This window comes from Miscanthus floridulus, chromosome 7 (assembly GCF_019320115.1).
Source record: "Miscanthus floridulus cultivar M001 chromosome 7, ASM1932011v1, whole genome shotgun sequence".
In the NCBI taxonomy this organism is placed as follows: Eukaryota; Viridiplantae; Streptophyta; class Magnoliopsida; order Poales; family Poaceae; genus Miscanthus; species Miscanthus floridulus.
Window position 1 is genome coordinate 9,733,437 of NC_089586.1, and position 26,506 is coordinate 9,759,942.

General features: G+C 52.8%; 1 protein-coding gene across 1 annotated transcript; it reads right to left on the reverse strand.

The window, feature by feature from the left end:
• Nucleotides 1–4,001: 4,001 nt before the first annotated feature.
• LOC136462525 (uncharacterized) lies at nucleotides 4,002–6,442 on the reverse strand. The gene is made up of 2 exons (XM_066461620.1): nucleotides 6,058–6,442; nucleotides 4,002–4,713 (listed from the first exon to the last, which is right to left on the reverse strand). The coding sequence occupies exons 1-2, from the start codon at nucleotides 6,186–6,188 to the stop codon at nucleotides 4,263–4,265; spliced, it is 582 nt and encodes a 193-aa protein (XP_066317717.1). The 5' UTR covers nucleotides 6,189–6,442; the 3' UTR covers nucleotides 4,002–4,262.
• Between the last annotated feature and the right edge of the window lie 20,064 nt (nucleotides 6,443–26,506).

Below are 26,506 nucleotides of genomic sequence, written 5' to 3' on the forward strand. Positions count from 1 at the left end.
TTGGGTCTTTAGAGCAAAACTACAAGAGCTAAAGGATAGACTACTAAAAAAGGATATCCTTGGAAAGGTGCGAGCACATGTTTATGTTGTGGAGTTCCAGAAGAGGGGTCTGCTGCATGCACATTTTTTGCTAATCATGGATAGGAAGTACAAGATCATGTGTCCAGAGCAGTATGATCGCCTCATCTCAGCTGAGCTCCTAAACAAGAAGAAGTACCCTAGTCTTGTACAAGATGGTTACCAAACATATGATGCATGGCCCTTGCGGACTGCTTAATCATGATTGTCCATGCACAAAGGGTCAGTGATTCCTACAAGAACCATTACCCTAGACCTTTCTGCGATGTCATAGTACAAGGCAAGGATTCATATCCAGTTTACAGACGGCGTGAAGATGGCCGAAAAGAAAAAGTTCAGCGGACACGAGCTTGACAACAGATGGGTCATGCCTTACAACCTGTATCTCCTCCATCTATTCAACTACCACATTAATGTTGAGGCATGTGGGAGCATCAAGGCAGTCAAGTATCTAGTTTAAGTACATTTACAAGGGTCATGATCGGGCGTCTGTGGCTATGAGAGAGGCTGACAAGGAGGATAGTGAAGGGAACGTTGATGAGATCAAGCAGTACAGAGATGCTAGATGGGTAACCTCCCCTAGAAGCCTTGTGGAGGATATACAGGTTTGATTTGAGTGATAGGTACCCTTCTGTTTTGTCCTTACATCTACATCTTCCAGACATGCACATGGTGTCATTTCACCGGCGCTAGGGGATTTGACGAGTGCTTGATCATCCAAGTGCTGACAAGTCAATGCTTACAATGTACTTCGAGAAGAACAGGACAGATGAAACAGCTCGAGGTACATTGTACCAGGACTTTCTGAGTTCTATACGTGGCAAGCACAGGGCAAAGTTTGGCAAAATAGGGTACGTCGTGATACATTATGATAGATTAGAAGAATCGTGTCTGCCAATCCAGCCGAGGGGGAGCGTTACTATCTTAGGGTTCTCCTGAACCACGTGGTAGGTGCAACCTCCTTTGAGTGTCTAAGGACCGTGGATGGCAAAATCCTACCGACCTTCCGTGAAGCTGCAGAAAGAAGGGGCTTAATCGAAGAGGACAACACACTGAACGAGAGTCTCGCTGAGGCAACTGGGTGGATGATGCCATATGCGCTGCGAAGGCTCTTTGCAACAATATTGGTATTTTGTGAGCCTAGTGATATGTTTGGACTGTGGGAGAAACACAAGGAGGCAATGTCGGAGGACTACAGGCGCAATAATCAATCCACCTTCATGGTAGAGCAGATGGTCCTCATGGATATTCAAAAATTGCTACAATCAATGTAGAAGGATATAAAAAAGTACCCACTTCCTGATATTGACGAACACATATGATGCCTCTCGTGATATTCCTAAAGAGATTTTTGAGGAGGCTAGCATTGAGGCTAACGAGGATGGTGTGGCTCTGTCAGACACCCTTAACGAGGAGCAGCGGGCTGCATACGATGAGATCATGTCCTCGGTTGATACCGAGGATGGGGGTCTCTTCTTTGTGGATGGTCCTAGGCGGGACCGAAAAGACTTATCTGTACAGAGCACTTGTCGCTACTATACGTAGTTAGAAAAAGATTGCTGTGGCAACAGCTACATCTGGTGTCACAGCCTCAATAATGCCTGGTGGTAGAACCGCCCACTCGCACTTCAAGATTCCCCTCACCATTGATAATGGGGCCTTTTGTACCTTCACAAACAGAGTGGTACTGCCAAGCTGCTTCGAGCATCATCTCTCATTATTTGGGACGAGGCTAGCATGACAAAGAGGCAGTCTGTCGAGGCGCTGGACAACAGTCTCCGTGATATAATGGACCGACCAGAGCTATCAGTTCGGTGGAAGACCGTGGTGTTCGGTGGAGATTTCAGATAGGTTCTTCCCGTTGTTTGGAGAGGGTCGAGGGCTCAGGTGGTTGGTGCCTCGCTGCGTATGTCGTACCTTTGGGATTCCATGCGACATCTAAAACTAGGTGCGCAACATGAGGGCAAAGAGCGACCCATGGTTTGCAGAATACTTGTTTGCGTCGGTGGAGGATCTAAGGAGGTGACTGTTGATGATGAAATCCTGTCTTCCTCATGATATATGCATACCGCACACTGGGGAAGATAGTGACCTTGATACTCTAATTGACTGCATATTCCCTAACCTCAATGCGAATATGTCAAGCAAAGATTATATCACCTCTCGAGCGATCTTATCTACGCGGAACTGACTGGGTTGATATGATTAATATGAAGATGATAGGTCGTTTCCACAGGGAAAGAGATGGTGTACCATAGTTTTGACTGTGCGGTGGATGATCTGCACAACTACTACCCTGAGGAATTCCTTAACACTTTGACACCCAATGGTCTACCTCCACATGTGTTGAAGCTGAAGATTGGTTGTCCGGTCATATTGCTTAGGAACACTGACCCTGCAAACGGACTTTGTAATGGTACTAGGCTTATCATATGGGGGTTTCAAAAGAATACCATATACGCGGAAATTGTGTTGGGATAGCACGCTGGAAAGCGGGTTTTTCTGCCTCGTATACCCTTATGCCCGTCGGACGATGAGATGTTCCCTTTCCAATTTAAGCGAAAGTAGTTCCCTATCTGGCTCAGCTTCGCGATGACCGTTAACAAGTTGCAGGGGCAGACTATCCCTAACGTCGGGGTATACTTGTCGGAACCAGTGTTCTCGCATGACCAATTGTATGTGGCGCTATCAAGAGCTACGGCAAGATCGAACATTAGGATCCTAGCCGTGCCGGCTGTTGAGAAGGACGTGAACAAGGGGAAAGGGAAGGGGAAAAGGAAGGGGAAGAAGAAAGCGACAAAGGATATATTCACAAAGAATATCGTATATAAAGAGGTTCTAACTCCATAAAAGAGGTAATGCATCACACGTCGATACATATTTTTTTAGATATCAAATGGTACTTTAACTTTAAAAATTAACAAACAACTTATATGCAGGATACTTCTAACTACAGCTTCAGCCATCTGCATGCTTCAGCTGCAAGAAGTCAGACGCCGCATCTTGGACTAGAAAATCTTCTGGATCATCATTGATTGGTGACCAACTACAGCTTGGTATTCGTGCAAAGCACGTTCTCTTAGTCGAACTATTGAGAGATTAGATTCTTAATTGTAGAATAGATTCTAAAACATGTATTGTGAAACACAAACTTGTTATGATTGTCTTTCCGTAGCACTTGATTCCTAAAGAAGTGCAAGCTTATCTTTCGCGTATCGTAGGCATGAAGTGATGCGACAATTGAAGTTGATGTTTTAGTTTTGCATTCAAATTTAGAGTTATATTTTAACTATCTATCTTTCGTGAAGACTTATGTAATATTGATTGGAACATTATGATTGCGGTATCTATTTTAGATAACAGTATAACACACGCTCATATATATGTTATCGTGGTATTATGTGTTCTCGTTGCAGCGCACGAGCATTTACCTAGTATAGGAAAAATATAAAAATTTCAAAAGTTTCCGTGAGGTATCAGCCTCATACACACTAGTTTTCGTCCAAAACTCCAATGATTTTGTACATATTTATCAAATTAATCCAAAGGAGATTCATAGGATTTAAATCCTTTCTTCCAAAGCGACATAGGTAATTTCCCTATAGAATTGGAAACCTCGGAAATTCCTATATTTTTCTTTTGTTTCAAAGGGCCCCTTAGGGCCTGTTCAGCTGGTATTAAAGCCGACTGAAGTTGTTTTGTTGTGAGAGAAAAATACTGTAGATTCTAGCTGATAAGCCGGCTGATAAGTTCAAGCAAACATGCCCGCTCGTATTCTTGCAGATGGTTGAGCCAGAAAGCCAAAAATAAAAATTTGATGGACCTGCGCTAGCCCACTCTCCTAGGCGTAGCCCAAAACGGTCATGGACCCGCAACGAGCCAAGGATGAAAATCAATTAATCATCTGTAATGCCAAGGCAGCAGAGTGAAACAGGGCGGTGTCTGATTCCCAATTCCCAGACAGCAACTCAAGCACATGTTCATCACCAAATCTGAAATACTGTTCATCTGAGCATCGGTTAGAAATCTAATGGCCTAAACCGGCGCAGCAGTGACAATTTCCCACTACGCTGGCTTCATTATTATTACACGAAGACACATTAGACATCTGCTCTGGGCGAATCGGTGCGACAATCTTCACGTTCCAAAAAACAGTATACTAGATGGCTGCAAGAAATAGATCCTTACACCATCAGCAGCGCAATGTCCTTGCGGAAGACGCCCTCCATCAGACTCTTACTCTTCGCGGTGATTGACGGGAACGGGGTGTAGGAGATGCGCCTGCACTGGCTGCTCGCGCTGATTCTGTTGGGCTGCGTCATTGTGGGCAGAACAGGGAAGGACTTGGGCCGAATGTTCAGACGCGAGAACAGCATCTTTCCACTGGAGTCATGGGGCGAAACTTTAGAGGCGGTCTTCTGCGCCCCCGCGCTCCTGCTTGCGCTCGAAACATGTCTGTACTGCTCAGAGCTGCCGTTTGGTGGGCCTGGAAGACGGGGGCGGATCTCTGCTGATGGCTTCATGCGATCAAGCCAGCGAAGGATTGCGTTTCCGAGGTTCCGACCAACCTCTATGTCTCTCTGCTGAATGTTCTTGTGCACTGACACTGCAACATTGAAGACATCCCGTGTGCGCCTGCAGAACACAGAGGAGAAGAAAAAAAGGAATCAATCTCAATAGCATGGGACAAATGATGTGAGCTTTGGTTGGTCATGTAAAATGCATTGAAATCATTGAGTAAATCTGTTGAGTGCCTAGTTTGGCTAATTCCTCCATGGAATTCCCAGGAGAAAATATAGGGGCCGCCTATCTGAATTTGTTAATACTTACTCTTTTTACAAAGGTCAGTATAACTGGTTTCAACACAAATGCTAGTAGAACTTCTCCCGAATTAAGTGAAAGGTTCATAGAACAGATATATTGCTATTTACAAGCCACCAGTGTATGATATCATTATTGCACACTAGCAGCAAAATCTGGATGGTGAACAAATATCATGGTGATGCACAGTTTCACCAATGAATGAAGACAAGTTCAATTATGAACAGAATGAGCTTTGAAGGGTTAACCGAAAATTACATGCTTCATCTAAAGTACAGGTTCGGTTGATTGAGTTCGTTTGATTGAGTAATGAGTACTCCTAGCTGTCACAATGTAATGTGTGCACAGCTAAAATGTCAGCACAACCAAATATTAAAACTGCTGGATGAAAGTGAAGCTGAAACGTCCCAAGATACAATGTACCACACCACCAAACCCCATAACCATGTATGCCCAGCTTCTCCTCGTAAGAGGAAACACTGCCTATTTGCAGTCTTAAAGGGGGGCACAACCTCCTCAGACTGCCTCAGAGTACATGTATGCTACTTTCAGTACTGGGATACAAAACTACTGAATGCACAAAAACATAGGTTCTTAACAGGAAATGTGTGTTCGCCGGGAGAAGTTTGGACTATATCATATACTATTGAGGAACAAGAGGGAGTGAATGCTAAGGACACAGCAATCCCTTCCCGTAGACACCGCTTACTATGCTGTAGCAAGTACTTGGACATGGACATACATGAACAAAAAGGAACACCACAACTCCAACATAGCAGCTCGTGCTAAGTAAGGTGAAGGATGTTGCCTAAAACCGAAGCTGCTATGTTCTAAGGTAGAGGCAAAAGGATGTTGCCTAAAAAAGATTGTATGGCGGAACCCACATTGGCAGCAGTAGAGAGGGCGGGGAGCGGCAAATGTGCGTGCCTATAAGCAGGCCGCGAGGAGAGATCCCGGATCAATGGCCGTGCTACTCTGCAGCCTGATTTTTGGACATACTGAATCAGCCCCCTTCTTCTTCACTAAGTTATACAATTTGACATCGATATAGAGGCGGTCTCAGCCCTCAAACACGGATCGAATCGGGACGGATGTCCCGAGCCGCACAGCACGGCGAGGCGAGGCGGATGGGGGAAACGACGAACAGGGCAGCAGTACCTGTAGACGAAGTCCCGGGTCCTGGGGTGGTTGGGCGGGATGAGGCGGCGCTGGATGCGGAGCGCGAGGCGGTAGGTGCGCCTGAGCCCGAGGAAGTAGGCGGTGATGGCCGTGAGCTCCCACAGCACCATCTCGACCCCGCGGCCCGACCTCGGCGGCGTCTCCTCGCTGGGGCGGACGGACGACCCGGTTCGGCCCGGACTACTAGTAGCGGCGGCGGCGGATGGGGGAAGAGGGCTTTATGGCGGCGGCGGAGTTGCTGGTAATGGAACAAGGGGGCGGGGCACGAGGAGAGGGAGGAGGGGGAGAAGGGGGCGCGGCGCATCTTCTAGTAGTATCTGCTCGAGAACAAGAAGATGCCGTGCCGTGTGTCCGTGCGTCTTCCGCTTCGCTTTCCTTTCTTGCAAGAGGGGTCTGTCATCATGTGTTACGTGTTAGAGAGAGGCGACGCCGCGATGGCCCGATGGCTTGCCGAGTTGCCGGGACAGGCCTCACCTCACCTCACCTCACCGTCTATGTCAGCAGCAGGTTGCAGATAGACCAGGCCAACCAAATGAACGAATAACAGTTTGTTTAGAAAAAAATGGGAGAAAATGTCTACATAATCCTATCGTATCAGTGTGAGATTCGACCATTATCTTTGACCCACAACAACCATATGCGGGTGTGGGTGTGAGTTTTGGGATGAAACCTAATCCAATCCGGAAAAACTCCGATCCGACATGGAAAACCGGCCTAACCTAAGGTATAGCCCGAATTGAGCTGACACGTCCTTCGGATGAGTGTGGATAAAAAAAAACTAGCTCGGCATAAGTTCACATTGAATCTAGACCGTCAACAAATATTGGGTTTTTTACCGTACCTGACACTTGATTAGATTTTGAGGTGGCTCGAACCTTTACTCTGCACCCGTGCAGTAGAAAATGGGGATGGACCGGTCTGGCCCTAGCTCCATAGCCTCAAGGCAAATTTCAAATGGCAGAGGTTGATACATTTCAGTCAAAGGCTATGATGTCGCTGGACCAAGTAACACAAGTCGACCTAAATATTTTGTTATTACCATGGACCAAGATACTATGGACACTATTAGAAATATAAGATACTGTCGGTGTTTTGGACCAGCGGACCCTCAACCAACTAGTAAAAATGTACTGTGTGCTTCTAATTCTGGATGGTGATGCAAAGAAATACAAGGTTTATACTGGTTCGGGCAATAGGTGCCCTACGTCCAGTCTGAGAGATCGATCTTGTATTCCTTACACCGAAATGCTCGTAGTAGGGGGTTACAAGCAGGGTGAGAGAGGGAGCTAGTTCTAGGTCTCTGCGTGGAGCTGTGTGGATTGCTTGAGGTGCTAACCTCAGGCAGCGGGGAAGCGTGCGCGTTACAGAGTATCGAGCGTGTGTTCGTCTATCTCGTGAGAGCGTGAGCCCGTCTATGCCTGAATGTGTGCGAGTGTGCGAGTCAGTCCCCCCTGTACGTGTTCGTCTATCTCGTGCGCACGGGTCTCCCCCTAGAAACGGCCCCGATCCCTCTCTTTTATAGTTGAAGGGGGGACAGGGGTGATACATGCGTTAGCTACGAGGCGTCGTGCGAACAGAGACGGCATGTCCGAGCCCTGTAGCCTGTTATTGTGGCGGTGTGGTCGATGGAGTGGTCCTGTCCTTGAAGTGCTGGAGCAACACGCCGATCACATCCGATCCTGTGCGACATGGGAGCTCCAGTGATAGCTTGACGTAGGGCCTAGCGGGCGACGTGCCGGTCGTTGTGTGTCGACCGCGTGAAGAGCCGAGGCTCAGTTGGTGCCGAGGCCGATCCATCATGGGGGGCTCAACGGGCGCGAATCCCAAGGCTACCGAGACCCTGAAGTGGATTGCCGAGGCCAGAGGAAGCAGTTGGTGCCGAGGCCGAGCCATCGTGGGGGGCTCGGCGGGCACGAATCCCAAGGCTGTTGAGACCCTAAAGTGGATTGCCGAGGCCAGAGAAAGCAGTTGGTCCCGTACACTGATTCCGAGGCTACAGGGACCCGAGCTTAACTCCCCACGCCGTGTTGTCCTCGGAGCAGTTGGAGTTAGGAAGCATAGTGCAGTATGGGTGTCCGTCGTGGGCACAGTGCTAAGTACAACGGCCGGTAACCCCTGCTTTGTCCTGTCTCGGACGGCATGGCTTCGATGTAACTGGTGTCTCGTCAGCCACTCTGTTGTGTCGAGCCGTCGTTCGGCTGATATCACGGGAGCGGTTGAACACGCTGATCGGACGTGACATCTTGTCTGAGGAGTTGGTCGAAGCGGAGACGACGGGGTTGTTTGCCGAGCCAGCTTTGAACGAGGCAGAGAATCGATAACTCGTCCGAGGCCTTCCGGGCGGGGCCTTAGGCGAGTTGGAGAATCGGTTCCCCGTCCGAGGCCTCTCATGTGAGGCCTCAAGTGAGGCGAAGAGTCGGTAGGCCGTTTGAGGCCTGCCGTGCGAGGCCTTGAGCGAGGCGGAGAGTCGGTGATCTCGGTCAAGGCCGGGGGTTAGCCAGTAGTTCATCTCTTGGCATTGGTTTTGACGGGGTCTAAGCGTTTTTTTCGGTTGTTGCTTAGGGGACCCCTTCTTATGGTACCCGACAGTAGCCCCCGAGCCTCAGGGAGAGTGTGAGCGCTCTCCTTGAGGTTTTGACGAGACTCGGCTCGCAGCAGCACCTGGCGGGATGATGTTTCGTACTTGAGGCCTCGGTGGGTGCGCGCGAGCACACCCACCGGGTGTAGCCCCCAAGGCCCTGGAGGAATGAATTTATTCCTTTAGGGGCTTTTCTTACGTCGTGAGAGGGGTTTTATTACGTTTGCCGAGCCCATGAGTGCGAGTTCGGGTTGCTGAGCCTCAGCAAAGTTGCAGAAAGAGCCCCCTAGCCTCTGCACGAAGCGAGAGGGCCGTCAGAGGTTCTCCTGGCTTTTTGTGCGGCCCTCACACATCCTTTTCGTTCGGAAGGAGAGGTGGAGGGTGTCATGCTACCCTCGGTGGGCGCGAGCAGTGACATCTCCGATGAGCTGTTATCGGGTAAGTCTAAGTGGAGGCCCATGCCCTGTTCGATAGGGGTCGGCTAGCGGTCTAGAGACACACTCCAAAAGTACCAGAGGGCTTCTCTAGTGGGTGCTGGGGCCGTTCGATGGGCCCCGGTGGCTCGATGCCTCCATATGGTGGGATCCCATTCGGAGACCTCCCTGCCGGTCTCGGACACGACTTAGGGCGTCCCGAGCGATCGTTTGCTCGGGCCTTGGCCATGCGTGGGCTCGCCCATAGTTGTCCCTGACTCTGCTGCCCTGGGGCGGCTGTCGAAACCCTAGACCCTAACGGGCTTGATGCCCTTTATCGTGTTTTTCCGAGTCTTCGAGTGCGAGCTTGGGTTGCTTGTCTTCATCCTGGGTGTAGGAAGAGCCCCCGAGCCTCCGCACAGAGCGAGAGGGCGGTCAGGGGTTCCCCTGGCTTTTTGTGTGACCCTCGCGCATCCTTTTCATTCGGACAGAGGGGTTGTTTACTGAACCCCCTCGAGTGTGAGCCTAGGTCGCTGGGTCTCAGCAAAGTTACAGGGAGAGCCCCCTAGCCTCCGCACGGAGCGGGAGGGCCATCAGGGGTTCCCCTGGCTTTTTGTGTGACCCTCGCGCATCCTTTTCGTTTGGAAGGAGGGGTTGTTTTGCCGAGCCCTCGCGTGCGAGCCTAGGTCGCTGGATCTTGGAAAGGTTGCAGGGAGAGCCCCCTAGCCTCCGCACGAAGCGAGAGGGCCGTCAGGGGTTCCCCTGGCTTTTTGTGCGACCCTCGCGCATCCTTTTCATTCGAAAGGAGGGGTTGTTTTGCCGAGCCCTCGTGTGCGAGCCTAGGTCGCTTGGTCTCGGCAAGGTTGCAGGAAGAGCCCCCTAGTCTTTGCATGGAGCGAGAGGGCCGTTAGAGGTTCCCCTAGCTTTTTGTGTGGCCCTCACGCATCCTTTTCGTTTAGAAGGAGGGGTGGAGGGTGCCATGCTACCCTCGGTGGGCGCGAGCAGTGACATCTCCGGTGAGCTATTATCGGGTAAGTCCGAGTGGAGGCCCATGCCCCGTTCGATAGGGGTCGGCTAGCGATCCAAAGACACACTCTAAAAGTATCAGAGGGCTTCTCTAGTGGGTACTAGGGCCGTTCGATGGGCCCCGGTGGCTCAGTGCCTCCCTATGGTGGGATCCCATTCGAAGACTTCCCTGCCGGTCTCGGACATGACTTAGGGCGTCCCAAGCATTTCGCTTGCTTGGGCCTTGGCCCTGCATGGGCTCGCCTGTAGTCATCCCTGACTCTATTGCCCTAGGGTGGCTGTCGAAACCCTTGAGGGCCCAGCCTTCAAACCCCTGGACCATAACGGGCTCGGTGACCAATTCCTTCGTCTGAAAGGAATCAGGTGGGGGATATTCCCCCCCATCGGCTTGACAACGGCAGGCACGCCTTTTGAGGCAATTTTCTCGGGGAGGCGGAACAGCGCCTGCCGCTGCAGCGGTCGGACACGACGCTGTGTCAGCGGATGGAACATAACTGTTCATGCGATTAATGAGGAACAGGTGGGTACATGGGCGGTAAAATCAGATCTGGATTAACTATGCCGGATCTAAGGGAAACTTTCCCGATTTTGTCGCCTGCCCGTTTTGCCTCCTTCCTGCATAAATACGCAACGAGCCTTGCCCCTCCCCTCCTTACCTTGCCTACATTCACCTTTGCCGCCCTTGAACCATTGCTAGAATAGAGAGCACCAGGGAGAAGAAGGGAGAAGGGCGAGGCAGAGAGAGGCATACCGCCGTAGTCGTATTCTCCATCGCACTCATGGCCAGCGCTGTTGTCATTGAGGTGGACCCTTGGGGTCAGTCCGATGTATCCGTGGAAAGGCTCTAGTCGCTCATCGACGACGGCCTTCTTTGTCCGGTTACCGACCCCAACAGGCGGGAGTGGATTGCTCCATCGGGCGAGCCGGAGCCGAGGCCACGCGACGGCTACATTGTGAGCTTCGTATCTTTTCATGAGCACGGCCTCAGCCTGCCGATGGACCAGTTCATGCGGGCGCTCCTGCACTACTACGGCATGGAGCTCCACAACTTCAACCCCAACTCCATCGCATAGGCGGCCATCTTCGTTGACATCTACGAGGGGTATCTAGGGATTGCTCCCCATTGGGAGCTATGGCTCCACCTCTTCTGGGTGGGGCATACCACCAAGCCGACGGGCACGATGGGCACGAGGAAGGCAGTGAGGGCCGGCGCTGCACTCTCCAAGTGCGCTAGGACCGTCAGCACCTTTACATCCCGGCCCAGCTCGCATCAACCAATCGCCGCTGGTACACCAGCTGGTTCTATCTCCGCAACGATGATGGCGGACTTCCTTCCTACACTAGGCGGATCGTGGAGAGCTGTCCAGAGAAGTGGAGGTATGGCGTCCTGAAGGAAGATTAGCCCAAGCTACAGCCGCTCCTAGAGGGGCTGGAGAGGCTGCGGAGCCGCTGCCTAACGGTGGCTATGGTCATGGCTGCCTTCCACCACTGGAGGGTGCTGCCGCTGATGGCTCGGTGGCGGCACCTATTCGAGATGAGACCGGATGAGCCGATTGAAGGCATCCGGATGTCTGCCTCCGCCCTCTTCGATGAGGAGATTCTTCGTCGGGTGAGGGAGACGGTGGAGGCGAAGCTGAGGAGCGGTGGTGAAGGGGTCGAGATGGCGGACTAGAGGGGGGGTGAATAGTCTTTTCTAAAACTTAATCGCGTCGACTAACCGATACAAATACGGAATTAAAACTATTGGTCTAGCCAAGACTATACCCCACTATAATGTTCACTAGCACCTTGCAAAGATAACAATTATGCAACAAAGGTGCCGGGCTAGTTAGAGCTCTCCTAAATAATTCTAGGAGCACGGTTACACAAACCTATGCCATTAGTATTTTAAGCAACAAGAGAGCTCCTACACATGCTAGTAAGCAAAAGCACAAAGCTAACAAAGCTCACTAGCAATGCTCAATAATAAGGCAACCAATGCCTAATTAGAGAGTGCAAATACTTAGCTACACAAACTAAGCAATGTGACTAACAAGGTTACTAAAACCAAATTAGCCACGCAAGGGAGCCACTTCTATGCTACACAAGCAAGAAGGTAATTAGCAAGCTACACAAGCTATCTAATTACAAGAGCAACTACACAAGCTTAATATATATAAAAGTAATTGCAAGCTTGTGTAATGGGGATGCAAACCAACGGGAAGAACAAGGTTGACATGATGATTTTTCTCCTGAGGTTCACGTGTTTGCCAACACGCTAGTCCCCGTTGTGTCGACCGCTCACTTGGTGGTTTGGAGGCTAATTAGCATCACCCGCTAAGCCCACACGTCGGACGCCGCAAGAACCTACCCCTTGAGTGAGGGTAGCTCAATGACATGCTTTACTAGAGTTGCTCTTCGTGGCTCCCACGGGGCGAGCACAATGCCCCTCACAAGCACTTCTCCGAAGCGCCGCACAAGCTTCTTGCTCACTTCGATGGAGACCACCACCAAGCCGTCTAGGAGGTGGCAACCTCCAAGGGTAACAAGCACCACCGGCTTGCAACTTGATCACCTAGTGCCACTCGATGCAACCTCACGATGCAATCACACTAGAATCGCTCACTCACACAATCGAATGATCACTATCAAGTATGTGTGAGATGGAGGGCTCCCAAGCACTCTCAAGCATGGACACAAAGTCCCTCAAGGTGCTCTGCACTAGCCATGGCTGAAGGCCACTTCTATTTATAGCCCCAAGGGTTAAACTAGCTGTTACCCCTTCACTGAGCAAAAATCGGGCCGACCGAACGCTCCGGTCGTGTTGACCGGACGCTGGACCTCAGTGTCCAGTCGCCCGCAGACGGCCACGTGTCCTGATTCCAATGGTCACTTGACCTGATCGGACGCAGCAGCTTCAACTGACCAGACGCTGAACCCCCAGCATCCAATCGTTTCCAGTAAGGTACCGACCTTGACTGGACATGTCCGGTCACACTTGATCGGACGCAGCCCAGCGTCCGGTCACACTCTAGCTTCTGTGTCACCGTACGTCAGCCTAACCGGATGCACCCTGCCAGCGTCTGGTGCTTTTAGACCCAGCGTCCGGTCAGTTGACCGGCGCCGGCATCTTCGCGATTAACTCGTTTTCACTTCTAACTTCTTCACCCTTGCACCAATGTGCCAACCACAAGAACTTGCATCCGGCGCAATATAAAATAGGCATTCCATTTTCCCGAAAGCACCGAATCCACCATGTGTATGTGTGTTAGCTTTTCATAATCATTTCCCAAAGGATGTTAGCCACTCAACTTGCCACGCCACTCGATCCTAGCGACGATGCAAAGTTAGATCACTCGAGTGGCACTAGATGACCGATATGCAAACAAGTTTGCCCCTCTTGATAGTACGGCCATCTATCCTAAACCCGGTCATAAACTTCTCTACACACCTATGACTGGTGAAATGAAATGCCCTAGGTTATACCTTTGCCTTACGTATTCCATTCCATCTCCTCCAATGTCGATGCAACACATGCACCAACATGATCAACAATGATATGATCCACTTCATATCATCACATGATCATATTGGTTCATCAATCTTGACTCTACTTGCTCTTCACCGTTGCCATCGTCCATCGACGCTAAGTCTTGCTCAAGCTTCACCGCCATGCGGTCCATCACTCCAAAGCCTTCGACTTGCCCTTCACGCTTGCAACTGGTCCATTAAGCCAAGTCTTGTCTTGATCTTCTCCACCTTGATCACCTGACTCAATGTCATGTCTCATGTGCATTTAAGCTCCTTCATCATCACATGTGTGAGCTTTGCAACATTTCCAAGCCATTTTCACCTCCATGGCATATGTTGCTCATACACATGTACTTGTGGACTAATCACCTATGTATCTCACATAAACACAATTAGTCCACCTAAGTTGTCACTCAATTACCAAAACTAAACAAGGACCTTTCAGGTGGCCTGACCTCCATCATGATGCGACCGTTGCAGGGGTACCTCTCCCTAGTAAGTCATGCACCGTTGTAGCCCCTGAGGCCTCCCCGTTCCTCACCATTTCCTATTCCCTTACCCGTGTTCGTTGTTCCTGCAGGGGATGAGGGATGTGTGAGCCTCCCCACCACCCGTTCCCGAGGATGTAGCGCGGTGGGCGGTGAACCGAGTGCACGCCGAGGCACAGAAGAGGCAGAAGGATGCCAAGGAGGCAAAGCATATGAGGAAGATCCTCGCACATGAGGGACTGGAGAAGCGCCACCGGCAGCAGAGGTAGGACGGTCTCCCAGTGGAGTCATCTCCATCGCCGTCACTATCGACGGACGCTTCGGATGGAGATGACGAGAGCGAGAGGGGGTGGGGTCCCCTGGACCATCTCCCTGATGTCAGGGAGATGGCGCTCAGGGCATCGGTGAGCAGCCTAGCGCTCCCAGGAGGAGGAGGAGAGGACGCCTTGGGGCCGGCGATCACCCGCCCTAGGGCTGAGGCCAACACGCCCGAGGCGCAGGTGTTGGGAAAACGTGCCGTCAGCCTAGTGGGCTCGATAGCAGAGGTGGAGCAGGTGGCGGCAGGGGCGACGCAACTGCCCCATAGAGGACTAAGGGGGTGCTAGAGTCTGGCGAGGGCCGGCTAGCACTAGCAGATATGGAGGCCATGCCACCGCCGCCGCCACCGCTGTTGTAGAGGCGGGTCGCAGTGCCGAAGCGGTTGCACCCCCGCTCAAGGTGAGTGTTTTTTCAGCGGAGTTCACATCGTTTCCCGCTTGCTTTATGGTCATATGCTGACCAAGTGGGTGTTTTGCCTACAGTCGAAAGCGTAAGGCGGAGGTGCCTGCCCTGGCGCCAATTAAGTCGCTCAAGGTGAGCACGGGCTCCACCGCTCATCCGGTGGTGGAGGCGTAGGCCGCCACACAGCATGGCGGGGTGTCGGCGAGGGCTGACCCGAAGGAGCTGGTCGCCTAGGGGGAGGTTACCGGGGCGGCCATGGAGCGAGCGAGGGAGGAGACGCCTACGCCCCGTGAGGCCGAGGCCCGCGAGTAAGATGGGGCTGAGGCGCCCTCAGTTGCCGAGGCCACCGAGGGTGAGATAGAGGCCCCCTAGACTTCTAAGGCCGAGGTGACGGAGGTCGGGGTGCCCAGGACCGCCGAGGCCGAAGTGGCGGGGACCGGAGCCCCCGAGACCACCGAGGCCGAGGTGGCAGGGACCGGAGCCCTCGAGACCACCGAGGCCGGGGTGGCAAGAGCCGACGTGAGCACGACGAAGCCGGCGGCCCAGGAAGTGGAGGCAGAGGTGGGGCAAGCCTCAATACCGCCGCCGGTCCAAGGCCCGCCGCCGTTGTAGGAGAGCGTTCGGGAAGTGGAGGTCCATTTGATCTCCTTTGACGATACTTCCCGAGCGAAGGAGATGGTCGATACCGAGGTGGCCGGCACTATGGAGCAGCCAGCTCTGACCTCGGGTGAGGGAAGTTTGGCCCTTGTTTGGGTACGACCCGAGCCCCATGGGTGGGATCACCCGCGTGTCCTATGGCAAAGCCAGGATGACCCTGAGGGGGAGCCTCTGTTCGCCCTCAAGGACGCGGCCGAGGGGGGCGCTGGGACACCTTCGAGCAATACCGCTAGCTGGTGGAGTGATCACTGTGGACAGCGCTATCCATCGTGGCTGATGATCTGCCCGGGGTCGTCCAGGCTCGCGCCTTCTTTTCTCATGTGGTGTCATCTTTTTTCGAGTTTTCTCGTAGTGAATGACCCCTGTTTTGCCTATCTAGGAGCTCGAGACCCGGTCCCTTGGGAAGTCATTGTTCCTCCAACGGGAGAGGGATGTCTGGGACCAGCTCCAGTGATAGAAGGGCTTGCTTGCTGATGCCAATGAGCTTCTATCGGCGTGGAGCATGGAGGTGGAGGACCTCCGCCTCCGCTGTGCCGATATGAAGGCCGAGGCAGCCATGGCTTAGGAGTAGGTCTCCCCTTTAGCGGTACGGGTCAAGGAGCTAGAGGAGGACTTAACTCGGGTGGCCGACGATCGGGACGCCTTTTGGTCTTGGGCTAAAGAAGCGATGGCCTCCACCAAGGCCCTTGCTGGGCAGCTAAGGGCAGAGCAGGGTGCGCACCTGCTGGCGAAAGGCGCCCTGGCAGAGGCCCTCAAGGTAGCCAAGACCTCCCGGATCAAGGCTGTGGTCTAGAAGGGAAAGGTCGAGGGTGAGTCCTGTTCCCCTTGTTTTATTTCTTTCTCTTGTGTTCGACTTCTAACTCCCTAGTGTGATGCAAAGCTGGAGAAAGAGGCTTCCAAGGCAGCCGAGGCTTCTCGGGTCGAGGTCCAGGGTTGGAAGGAGAAAGCTGAGGCCTGTCGGGTTGAGGCCCAGCGCTGGAAGGAGAAAGCCAAGGCCTCTTGGGTCGAGGCCCAGTGCTGGGAGGAGAAAGCCAAGGGTGAGTCCCATAGGCCTCTGCCCCTATTTGGCTTGTTTTCCTTTGCGCTTAACCCTATTCTATTTCTTTTGGCGTAGAGTTGGAGAAGGAGGTCACTCGGGCAGCCGAGGCCTCTGCCGTAGTGTAGGCGGTACTTGAGGCCGAGATCGGGGAGCATGACATGCTGAAGAGTGCTGCCCGTACCATGTGCGAGGCCCTGGAGGTTGAGGGGGCCCAATCGGGCAGCTCCCTTAAGAGCCGCTTGGTCGCGTTGAACGGCCAAGTGCGCGAGCGACTTCGGGGGGCGCTGCATGCGGGCGTCAAGCGTGCCCTGGCCATCATCTCCTCGCACTATGCTGGTGTCGACCTCGAGGCTATCAGTGATGGCTATGTCTTGCCAGAGGACGACGAGGAGGCCGATGAGGAGGTCACGAAGCTGATGGAGTCAGCCGAGGGCCCCGGCACGGCGCTGGCCAAGCTATTTGAAGAGGAGGTGGTTCCTCCCTCGCTATCTACTGATGCTAGAGACCCTGAGCCCTGACCTGGGCCCAGAAGGCCATGTACATAAATTAGGGATTTCATTACTGTATCATAACGCTGGTGGTCTGTCGAGGCCTTTTTGAAATACTTATGTGTCTATGTTTCTTAATCGTTTTTCTTTATTGTATTTCTGAGCCTCTGCCCTCTGTCTTGTTTCTAAACATATCATTCGCAAAAAACTTCCTCGGAGCCTAAGTTGTCCCTCGGGCAAAAAGGTGGTGAGGGAGGGCCGTAGCCTGGAGGCGTAGGCCGTCTCGCGACTCGTCTGGCCTTTTGGCCCTGAGACAAACTTTCGGTCCTTAGGTTCTTTACAATTGATTTGTCAGAGCGTGCTAGAGGGTTTGGCATGGAAATTTTTTCGAAAAATGATTAAAAAGTGGTGCGTGGGACTTAGAGGGGAGTCCCCCCCCCCCTTCTAGCCCCCAAGGGAGGCTCGGTTCTGCAGAGGCAGAGTCGTGTCTAGTTCAAGCCCCATAGTGGGCACCTCTCTAGAGGCGGAGCCGAGTCTCCCTAATGAAGTTATCGTATCGCTGAGGCCCTTGATTGGCCCAGGGGGTTTCTCAAAAAATTAGGACAGCTAAAGAACGCTTCTTAATTGTATTTCGAGAAACAATGTATACAATGCTTGGAAATTTAAGGGTAAAAGCGATGTAGCTGTTCTATGTTCCAAGCATTGGTGAGGATTTCACCCTTCTCGTTGGCTAGCTTGTAGGTTCTGGGCTTCAGCAATTGGGCGACGATGTATGGTCCTTCCCATGGCGGGGTCAGCTTATGGCGGCCCTTGTTGCTCTGCCTTAGCCTCAGCACCAGGTCGCCCACTTTTAGGTCTCGGCTTTGAATTTGCCGGGCTTGATAGTGTCATAGGGCTTGTAGGTACTTGGCCGAATGTAGCAGCGCAACGTCTCGGGCTTCCTCCAGTTGGTCGAGGGCGTCTTCGCGGGCAGTGCGGTTACTTTGCTCGTTGTAGGCCTGTAGCCTCGGGGAACCGTATTCCAAGTCAGTGGGGAGGATGGCCTCGGCTCCATATACCAGGAAGAACGGTGTGAACCCCATGGCTCGACTTGGGGTGTTTCTCAGGCTCCAGATGACTGATGGGAGTTCGGCAAGCCATTTCTTGCCAAATTTCTTCAACCGGTTGTATATTCTTGGCTTAAGGCCTTGTAGGATCATGCCGTTGCCATGCTCTACTTGGCCGTTTGTCCTAGGCTATCCTACGATCGACCAGGCCACACGGATGTGGTGGTCGTCATAGAATGTTAGGAATTTTTGGTCGGTGAATTGTGTCCCATTGTCGGTGATGATGGTGTTTGGAACCCTGAACCTGTGGATGATATCGGTGAAAAATAGCACCACTTGCTCGGACTTGATTCGATTGATCGAACGAGCCTTGATCCACTTGGAGAACTTATCGATTGCTACCAGCAGATGGGTGTAGCCCCTAGGGGCCTTCTACAGAGGCCCGACCATGTCGAGCCCCCACACAGCGAACGGCCATGTAATAGGGATGGTTTGGAGGGCTTGAGCTAGGAGATGCGTATGTCGCACATAGTACTGGCATCCCTTGTAGGAGCGTACGAGCTTGATGGCGTCAGCAACCACTGTTGGCCAGTAGAACCCTTAGCAAAAGGCGTTTCCAATGAGCATTCAAGGTGCTGCATGGTGCCCGCAGGCTCCCGCATGCAAGTCCCAAAGTAGGGCTTAACCTACCTCGGTAGTGATGCATCATTGGAGGACGCTAGATGGGCTTCGCCTGTACAATTCACCATTGCTGAGAACGTAGGTCTTGGCTCGACGAGCAAGCTGTTGGGCTTTGGTCCTGTCAGCGGGAAGCTCTCCTCGGATGAGATAATCAAGGAACGAGACTCGCCAGTTCGTGCCCTGATTGGCCTCGGGAGGCTCCGTATTGACTTCCATGACCTCGGGCTCGTTCGAGAGAGTCTCGAATACAGAGGGGGCCCTGAGCCCTATAGGGGGCTTGACCGCTGGGCCCTCTTTCACCGCCAAGGCGCAATCAATGGAAGGTTTGTGGAGGTCTTTGGCGAAGATGTTCGGGGGGACCGGGGCCCGCGCTGACGCCATCTTTGCCAGTTCGTCCGTGGTCTCGTTGAATTTGCGCACGATGTGGTTGAGTTCGAGACTGTTGAACTTGTCTTCAAGGCGACATACCAGCTTGCAGTACACCTCCATTTTGGGGTCATGGCAGTTCGACTCCTTCATCACTTGATCGACAACGAGCTGTGAATCACCCCGTACGTCGAGACGCCGTACTCCAAGTTCGATGGCGATCTACAAGCCATTGACGAGGGCTTCGTACTCGGCTGCATTATTGGAGGCGGCGAAGTGGAGCCAAATCATGTAGCACATGTGTACTCCGAGGGGTGAGATGAAGAGTAGACCCGCGACCGCCCTAGTCTTCATCAGGGACCCGTTGAAGTACATGGTCCAGCATTCCGCTTGGACTTGGGCAGGTGGCAGCTGGGTGTCGGTCCACTCTGCCATGAAATCGGCCAAGACCTGAGATTTAATTGCTTTCCGAGGCGCAAAGGATAGAGCCTCCCCCATGAGTTCGATGGCCCACTTGGCTATCCTACCTGAGGCCTCCCGGTTATGGATTATCTCTCCTAGGGGGAAAGACGATACCACGGTCACCTAGTGGGACTCGAAGTAGTGACACAGCTTGCGTCGAGCCAGGACCATGGTGTAGATCAGTTTTTGGATATAGGGGGTAGCGTGTTTTAGTCTCGGAGAGCACTTCACTGATGAAGTAAACATGTCGTTGGATGAGTAGAGCATGCCCCTCTTCCTGCCTCTCAACCACTACGGCCGCACTGACCACTTGGGTCATTGTGACGACATAGAGTAAGAGGGCCTCGCCCTTGGCCAGTGGTACCAGGACAGGAGGATTGGTGAGCAATGCCTTGAGTTTGGCGAGGGCTTCCTTGGCCTCGGAGGTCCAAGAAAAACATTCTGATTTCCTCAAGAGGCGGTACAGGGGCAAGCCTTTTTCACCAAGGCATGAGATGAAGCAGCTTAGGGCCGCAAGGCATCCCATGACCCTCTGTACTCCCTTGAGGTCTCGAATCAGTCCCATGTTGGTCACGGCCGAGACCTTCTCCGGGTTGGCTTCGATACCGCGTTCTGAGACTGAATCCTAAGAGCATGCCTCGAGGGACCCCGAAGACACACTTCTCAGGGTTGAGCTTGATCCCCTTTTCCCTAAGGCATCTGAAGGCTATTTCCAAGTTGCTGACGAGATCACTGGCCTGCCTAGACTTGACCACGATGTCATCCACGTAGGCCTCGATGGTCCGCCCGATGTGCTCGCTAAAGACGTAGGTCATGCACCGCTGGTATGTGGCCCCAGCATTTCTAAGGCCGAACGGCATAGTCACATAGCAGTACATGCCAAATGGTGTGATGAAAGAAGTCGCGAGCTGGTCAGACTCTTTCATCTTGATCTGATGGTAACCGAAATACGCATCAAGGAAGGATAGGGTTTCACATCCTGTAGTGGAGTCAATGATTTGGTCGATTCGAGGTAATGGGAAAGGGACTTTTGGACATGCTTTGTTTAGACCAGTGTAGTCTACACACATTCTCCACTTCCCATTTTTCTTCTTAACTAATACAGGATTAGCTAACCACTCTGGATGGGATACTTCTTTGATGAATCCAGCCACCAAAAGCTTCTGCACCTCCTCGCCGATGGCCCTGTGCTTTTGCTCATCAAATCGGCACAAGCGCTGCTTCACCGGCCTAGAGCCGGCCTAGATGTCTAAGGCGTGCTCGACGACCTCCCTCGGTATGCCTGGCATGTCCAAAGGACTCCATACGAATATATCGGCATTCGCACGGAGAAAGTCGATGAGCACGACTTCCTATTTGATGTCAAGGGTGGCGCTGATCCTCAGCGCCCGATCATCGAGGTAGGTGGGGTCGACTGGGATGAGCTTGATGGCCTCCGTGGGCTCGAAAATCCTGGCGTGACGCTTGGAGTCAGGTGCCTCGCTACCGAGTCGGTCGAGGTTGACGATGAGGGTCTCAGCCTCTATGATAGCCTCGGCGTACTCGATGCATTCGACGTCGCAGTCGTATGCATGCTTGTACGTGGACTCGACAGTGATGACGCTGTTGGGGCCCAGCATCTTGAGCTTGAGGTACATGTAGTTAGGGACTGCCATGAACTTGGTGTAGCACGGCCGCCACAGGATGGCGTGGTACGTTCCCTTAAACCCAACCACCTCGAAGGTGAGGACCTCCTTGCAGTAGTTGGAGGGAGTACCGAAGCAGACGGGTAGGTCAATGCGTCTAAGGGGCCGCGTGCGTTTCCCCGGCACAATGCCGTGGAAAGGCGCGGCATCACCCCGGAGCTACAACTGGTTGAGCTCTAGGAGCTCCAGGGTGTTGGCGTAGAGGATATTGAGGCCGCTGCCTCCGTCCATCAATACCTTGGTGAGCTGGGTGTTGCCGATGATGGGGTCGACGACAAGTGGGTACTGCCCAGGGTTCGGGACATAATCGGGATGGTCGTCCTGATCAAAGGTGATTGCCTCCCAAGACTAGTTGAGGTACCGGGGAGCAGCCACCTTCATCGAGAATACCTCCCGGCGCTCCCTCTTCCACTGGCATGCCGTGAGGCCCGCTAAAGGCCCGCCAAAGATTATGAAGGCATTGTGCACCTCGGGGAATCCACCGTCCTTGTCGTTGTCCTTATCGCCGGTGCCCCTCCCCTTGGCATCATCGTCGGGGAGCCCGAGCTTGGCATAGTAACGCCGGAGCATGGTGCATTCTTTGAGGGCTTGCTTCACCAGGCCCTGGTGGTAAGGGCAGGGTTTCTTAAGCATGTCATCGAAGAGCCCAGGGCCTCTAGGGCCTCAGGGATTTTTGCGCTCTGCGGCCGTGACTAGGCCAGCCACGAGGACTTCCTGCTTCCCCTAGCGACCCTTTCTCTTTTTCTTGAGGAGGTAGGGAGCCAAGACCCCGAGGGCCTCATCCCTCTGCTTCCCCATGGCGTCGTTGTCGGGGAAGATGGCCCCAACGACCTCCTCACCCGAGGTGAAGTTGGTGGCAATGTCGAGGAGTGCGGCCACCGAGGTTGGCACGTTTCGGCCCAATTCTCGGACCAGGTCTCGGCAGGTGGTGTCAAAGAGGAAAGCCTGGACAATTTCTGAGTCGCCAACGCTAGTCAACTCAGTGCATTTCTTGGAGAAACGCCGAATGAAGTCTCGGAGAGACTCGTCCGTGCCTTGGCGAGAACTTTTGAGGTCCCAGGAGTTCCCAAGGCGCACATATGTGCCCTAAAAGTTCCCGACGAAGACCCTTACCAAGTCGCGCCAGTCATGGATCTATGAGGGAGGGAGTTGTTCAAGCCAGGCTCACGCTGAGTCTGACAGGAACAACGGGAGGTTGCGGATGATGAGCAGGTCATCATCCGCGCCACCTAGCTAACAAGCTAGGAAGTAATCGGCTAGCCAAAGTTCGGGATTAGTTTCACCGCTGTACTTTGTGAGGTTGGCTGGTTGCCGAAACCGGGCAGGAAAATGAGCAGCGCGGATGGCTCTGCTAAAGACTCGAGGACCAGGCGGCTCAGGGGAAGGACTGCGGTCTTCCCCACTATCGTAGCGGCCACCTCGGTGCGGATGGTAGCCCCGAGCGGGCCCCTCATTGTTGTGGCGCCATCGCCTGCTGACCACCTCGTGGTCGCCCTACGCCTCATGTCAGTTGCCGAGGCAATCATGCAGCAAGGGTACCCTGTTGATTGTCGGTGCCCGAGTGGGCTTGGGATGAACTGAGGCCTCCCTATCCTACCGAGGCAGTGCCATGGGAAGGTCTAAGGCGCCTCCGCACCGTCAAGAGGTGGAACTCTCGGCCTGCTGCACCACGATGGTCTCGAGGAGATCCCGGAGCTCACCGCGGACCTATCGCCCCTCCATGGTAGAGGGCTTGGGCATTGTTCGAACTAGCATCGCCGTAGTCGCGATGTTCTGGCTAGCATGATTGAAGATTGGGGGTTGCTTACCCCCTTCGTCGTCGTTAATGCGGTGGTGGACGTTGTGGGCCCTCCGCCGGGCTCCTCCGCCATCACCGTGACCTTGCTGCTCCTGCTCGAGAGTGTCTCAGAGCTGCTGCAGGAGGAGTCAATCTTGTTCAACCTTGGCCTGAAGCTCTCGGAGTTGTTCTAAGTCCGGGCGTTGAAGTTGTCCGGGGGCAAGGTTCTCATTCCACGCTGCCGGTGGGACAACGCGTGGAGGTGTGGCATCGCCTGCTCCCTGGTGAAGCGGGGAACGGTTGCCTATCCCCTCGTCCTCATCGCCCATGCTCGGCATCCCAAGTCCAACGTGGAAGCACTCACGAGTGGGGTCGTAAGTGCCTTCGTCGTCAGAGTTAGAGTAGCTGAAGCAGTAGTCGCTCGTGGCTAGGAAACAGCGCATGGCTTCAGGGTCGTGAAGTCTAGAGAAGTCTGCTCTGGCCCACGCCTTGTCCTCCTCTGAGGGGTCAGCATGGGTGTGAGTTGAAGTCGTGGTGCTGAAGTTGAGGGCGAAGCGTTGGTGGCGTCCTAAGGGCTCTGCGTGAGCAGAAGCGTAGGCAGAAGCATATGCGGCGGCGACATTTCTCAACCTGAAGGGATACGGGGATGGTGCCATCGCCAGGCTTTGCTTCGCCGAAGTCGACTCCTCAGGAGGTGGTGGGGCAGAGCTTGATGATAGGGCATCGTCGTGCGCCACCGACGTCTTTCCCTTATCCAGGTTTAGGCTATACAGGTCCCCAACCAGGGACCTTATGCCAACAGCTGGGCGTGGGATACCGGTGGAGCACGGCGCGTCACCCTGAGCTTGCGCGGTGCCGGAGTGGCCCCGCTCACGTCATGCTTGGCGAGCGCGACGAGAGCGGCCGCCTGGGCACCGTCTGTGCCTAGGCTGCTGATGCGTGATGTCGTCGTCGGTCGGTGGGGCTTGGGGTGTGAGGAGTACCATATCGTATTCACATCCTAGAGACATGAACTCTAGGCTCCCAAACTAGATCACCGTGCCAAGACACAGTGTCGTACAGGGTCTACCATCCGGAACTCGTTAGGATGATGAAGCTAACATGTAGATGCCCCTACCTGGCACGCCAACTGTCGGTGTTTTGGACCAGTGGGCCCTCAACCAACTAGTAAAAATGTACTGCGTGCTCCTAATCCCAGATGATGATGCAAAGAGACACAAGGTTTATACTGGTTTGGGCAATAGGTGCCCTACGTACAGTTTAAGGGATCGATCTTGTATTCCTTGCACCGAAATTCTTGTAGTAGGGGGTTACAAGCAGGGCGAGAGAGGGAGCTAGTCCTAGGTCTCTATGTGGAGCTATGTGGATTGCTTGAGGTGCTGACCTTAGGCAGCGGGGAAGCGTGCGCGTTACAGAGTGTCAAGCATGTGTTCGTCTATCTCGTGAGAGCGTGAGCCCGTCTATGCCTGAATGTGTGCAAGTGTGCGAGTCAGTCCCCCTGTACGTGTTCGTCTATCTCGTGCGCTCGGGTCTCCCCCCTAGAAAATGGCCCCGATCTCTCTCTTTTATAGTTGAAGGGGGGACAGGGGTGATACATGCGTTAGCTACGCGGCGTCGTGCGAACAGAGGTGGCATGTCTAAGCCCTATAGCCTGTTACTATGGTGGTGTCATCGATGGAGTGGTCCTATCCTTGAAGTGCTGGAGCAACGCGCTGATCACATCTGATCCTGTGCGATGTGGGAGCTCTAGTGATAGCTTGACGCAGGGCCTGGCGGGCGATGTGCCGGTCGCTGTGTGTCGACCGCATGAAGAGCCGAGGCTCAGTTGGTGCCGAGGCCAAGCCATCGTGGGGGCTCGGCGGGCGTGAATCCCAAGGCTGTTGAGACCCTGAAGTGGATTGTCAAGGCCAGAGGAAGCAGTTGGTGCCGAGGCCAAGCCATCGTGGGGGGCTCGGTGGGCGTGAATCCCAAGGCTACCAAGACCCTGAAGTGGATTACCGAGGCCAGAGGAAGCAGTTGGTCCCGTACACTGATTCTGAGGTTACAGGGACCCGAGCTTAACTCCCCACGCCGCGTTGTCCTTGGAGCAGTTGGAGTTAGGCAGCATAGTGCGGTATGGGTGTCAGTCGTGGGCACAGTGCTAAGTACAACGGCCGGTAACCCCTGCTTTGTCCTGTCTCGGACGGGCATGGCTTCGATGTGACTGGCGTCTCGTCGGCCACTCCGTTGTGTCGAGCCGTCATTCGGCTGATATCGCGAGAGCGGTTGAACACGCTGATTGGACGTGACATCTTGTTCGAGGAGTTGGTCGAGGCGAAGACGATGGGGTTGTTTGCCAAGCCGGCTTTGAGCGAGGTGGAGAATCGATAACTCGTCCGAGGCCTTCCGGGCGGGGCCTTGGGCGAGTCGGAGAATCGGTTCCCCGCCTGAGGCCTCTCGTGCGAGGCCTCGAGCGAGGCGGAGAGTCGGTAGGGCCGTTCGAGGCCTGCCGTGCGAGGCCTTGAGCGAGGCGGAGAGTCGGTGGTCTCGGTCAAGGCCGGGGGTTAGCCAGTAGTTCGTCTCTTGGCATTGGTTTTGACGGGGTCTAAGCGGTTTTTTCAGTTGTTGCTTAGGGGACCCCTTCTTATGGTACCCGACAGATACAAAATTCAAAGTATCATGATAACTCATGATAACGCATTGAGAATACCATGGAGCGCATCAAATAAGTATCATGATGTCTATATTTTCAACTTGTATACCTTTGTTTTTGGTTGGAGCTTTTCTACGGACTTAACGCCACTATGTGCCTCTATTGTCTTTGTGCCTTGCGGATAATAAACACTCGCTTAGCCAGATTTGTTTAAGGTTGATAAAGTGTGACAATTGTAACACACGAAAATATTTTGCAACCTAATCTTTAACCCTGTTACAACATAAAAATCCTAAGTAAATTATAGAATGAAAAGAGAGTGCTAGGAAGACTCAATTTTTTCATGAGATATTGAAGTGTCAGTACTCTTTATTAGTTCTTGTTGGAGCATGAATTTTTTTAATGAGTTCATACCATTTTTTTATTGATGTTAGCAATGTTCCTAGTTCATGGGAACTATTGTTTCATGTTTAACACAAAAAAATATTCACTTGAAAAATTGTCATAAAGAGAAAATTGTTTTTATTTTAGAAAAATGTTGTTATGGCTTCTTCGTTTGTGAAATTGGTATATGTTATTGTGAAAATGGCTTCTAGCTTCAATAGAAAAATATCCAACCTTAATAAAATATAAAAAGTTTCATTTACTTATTTACAATGTACTGTATATTTACTAGCCACTGATAGTGTCCAATGAAGGGAATAGATATGAAATTTCTGTTATGTTATTTAAAACAAATGTTGTACTAGCCATTGAGAGTGTCCAATGAAGAGAATAAATATGAAATCAATAAGAATAAAAAATTAAAAGGGGTAGAAAGAAAAAAAAGAAATTTTCAAAGAAACTGAAAAAACGGCCCA

Excerpts from the sequence above, each read along its gene's own strand:
- LOC136462525 (XM_066461620.1), bottom strand. The coding sequence starts at position 6,188 with ATGGTGCTGTGGGAGCTCACGGCCATCACCGCCTACTTCCTCGGGCTC. Across the intron at positions 4,714-6,057 it reads ACCCGGGACTTCGTCTACAG|GCGCACACGGGATGTCTTCA; the intron begins GTACTGCTGCCC and ends TGTGTTCTGCAG.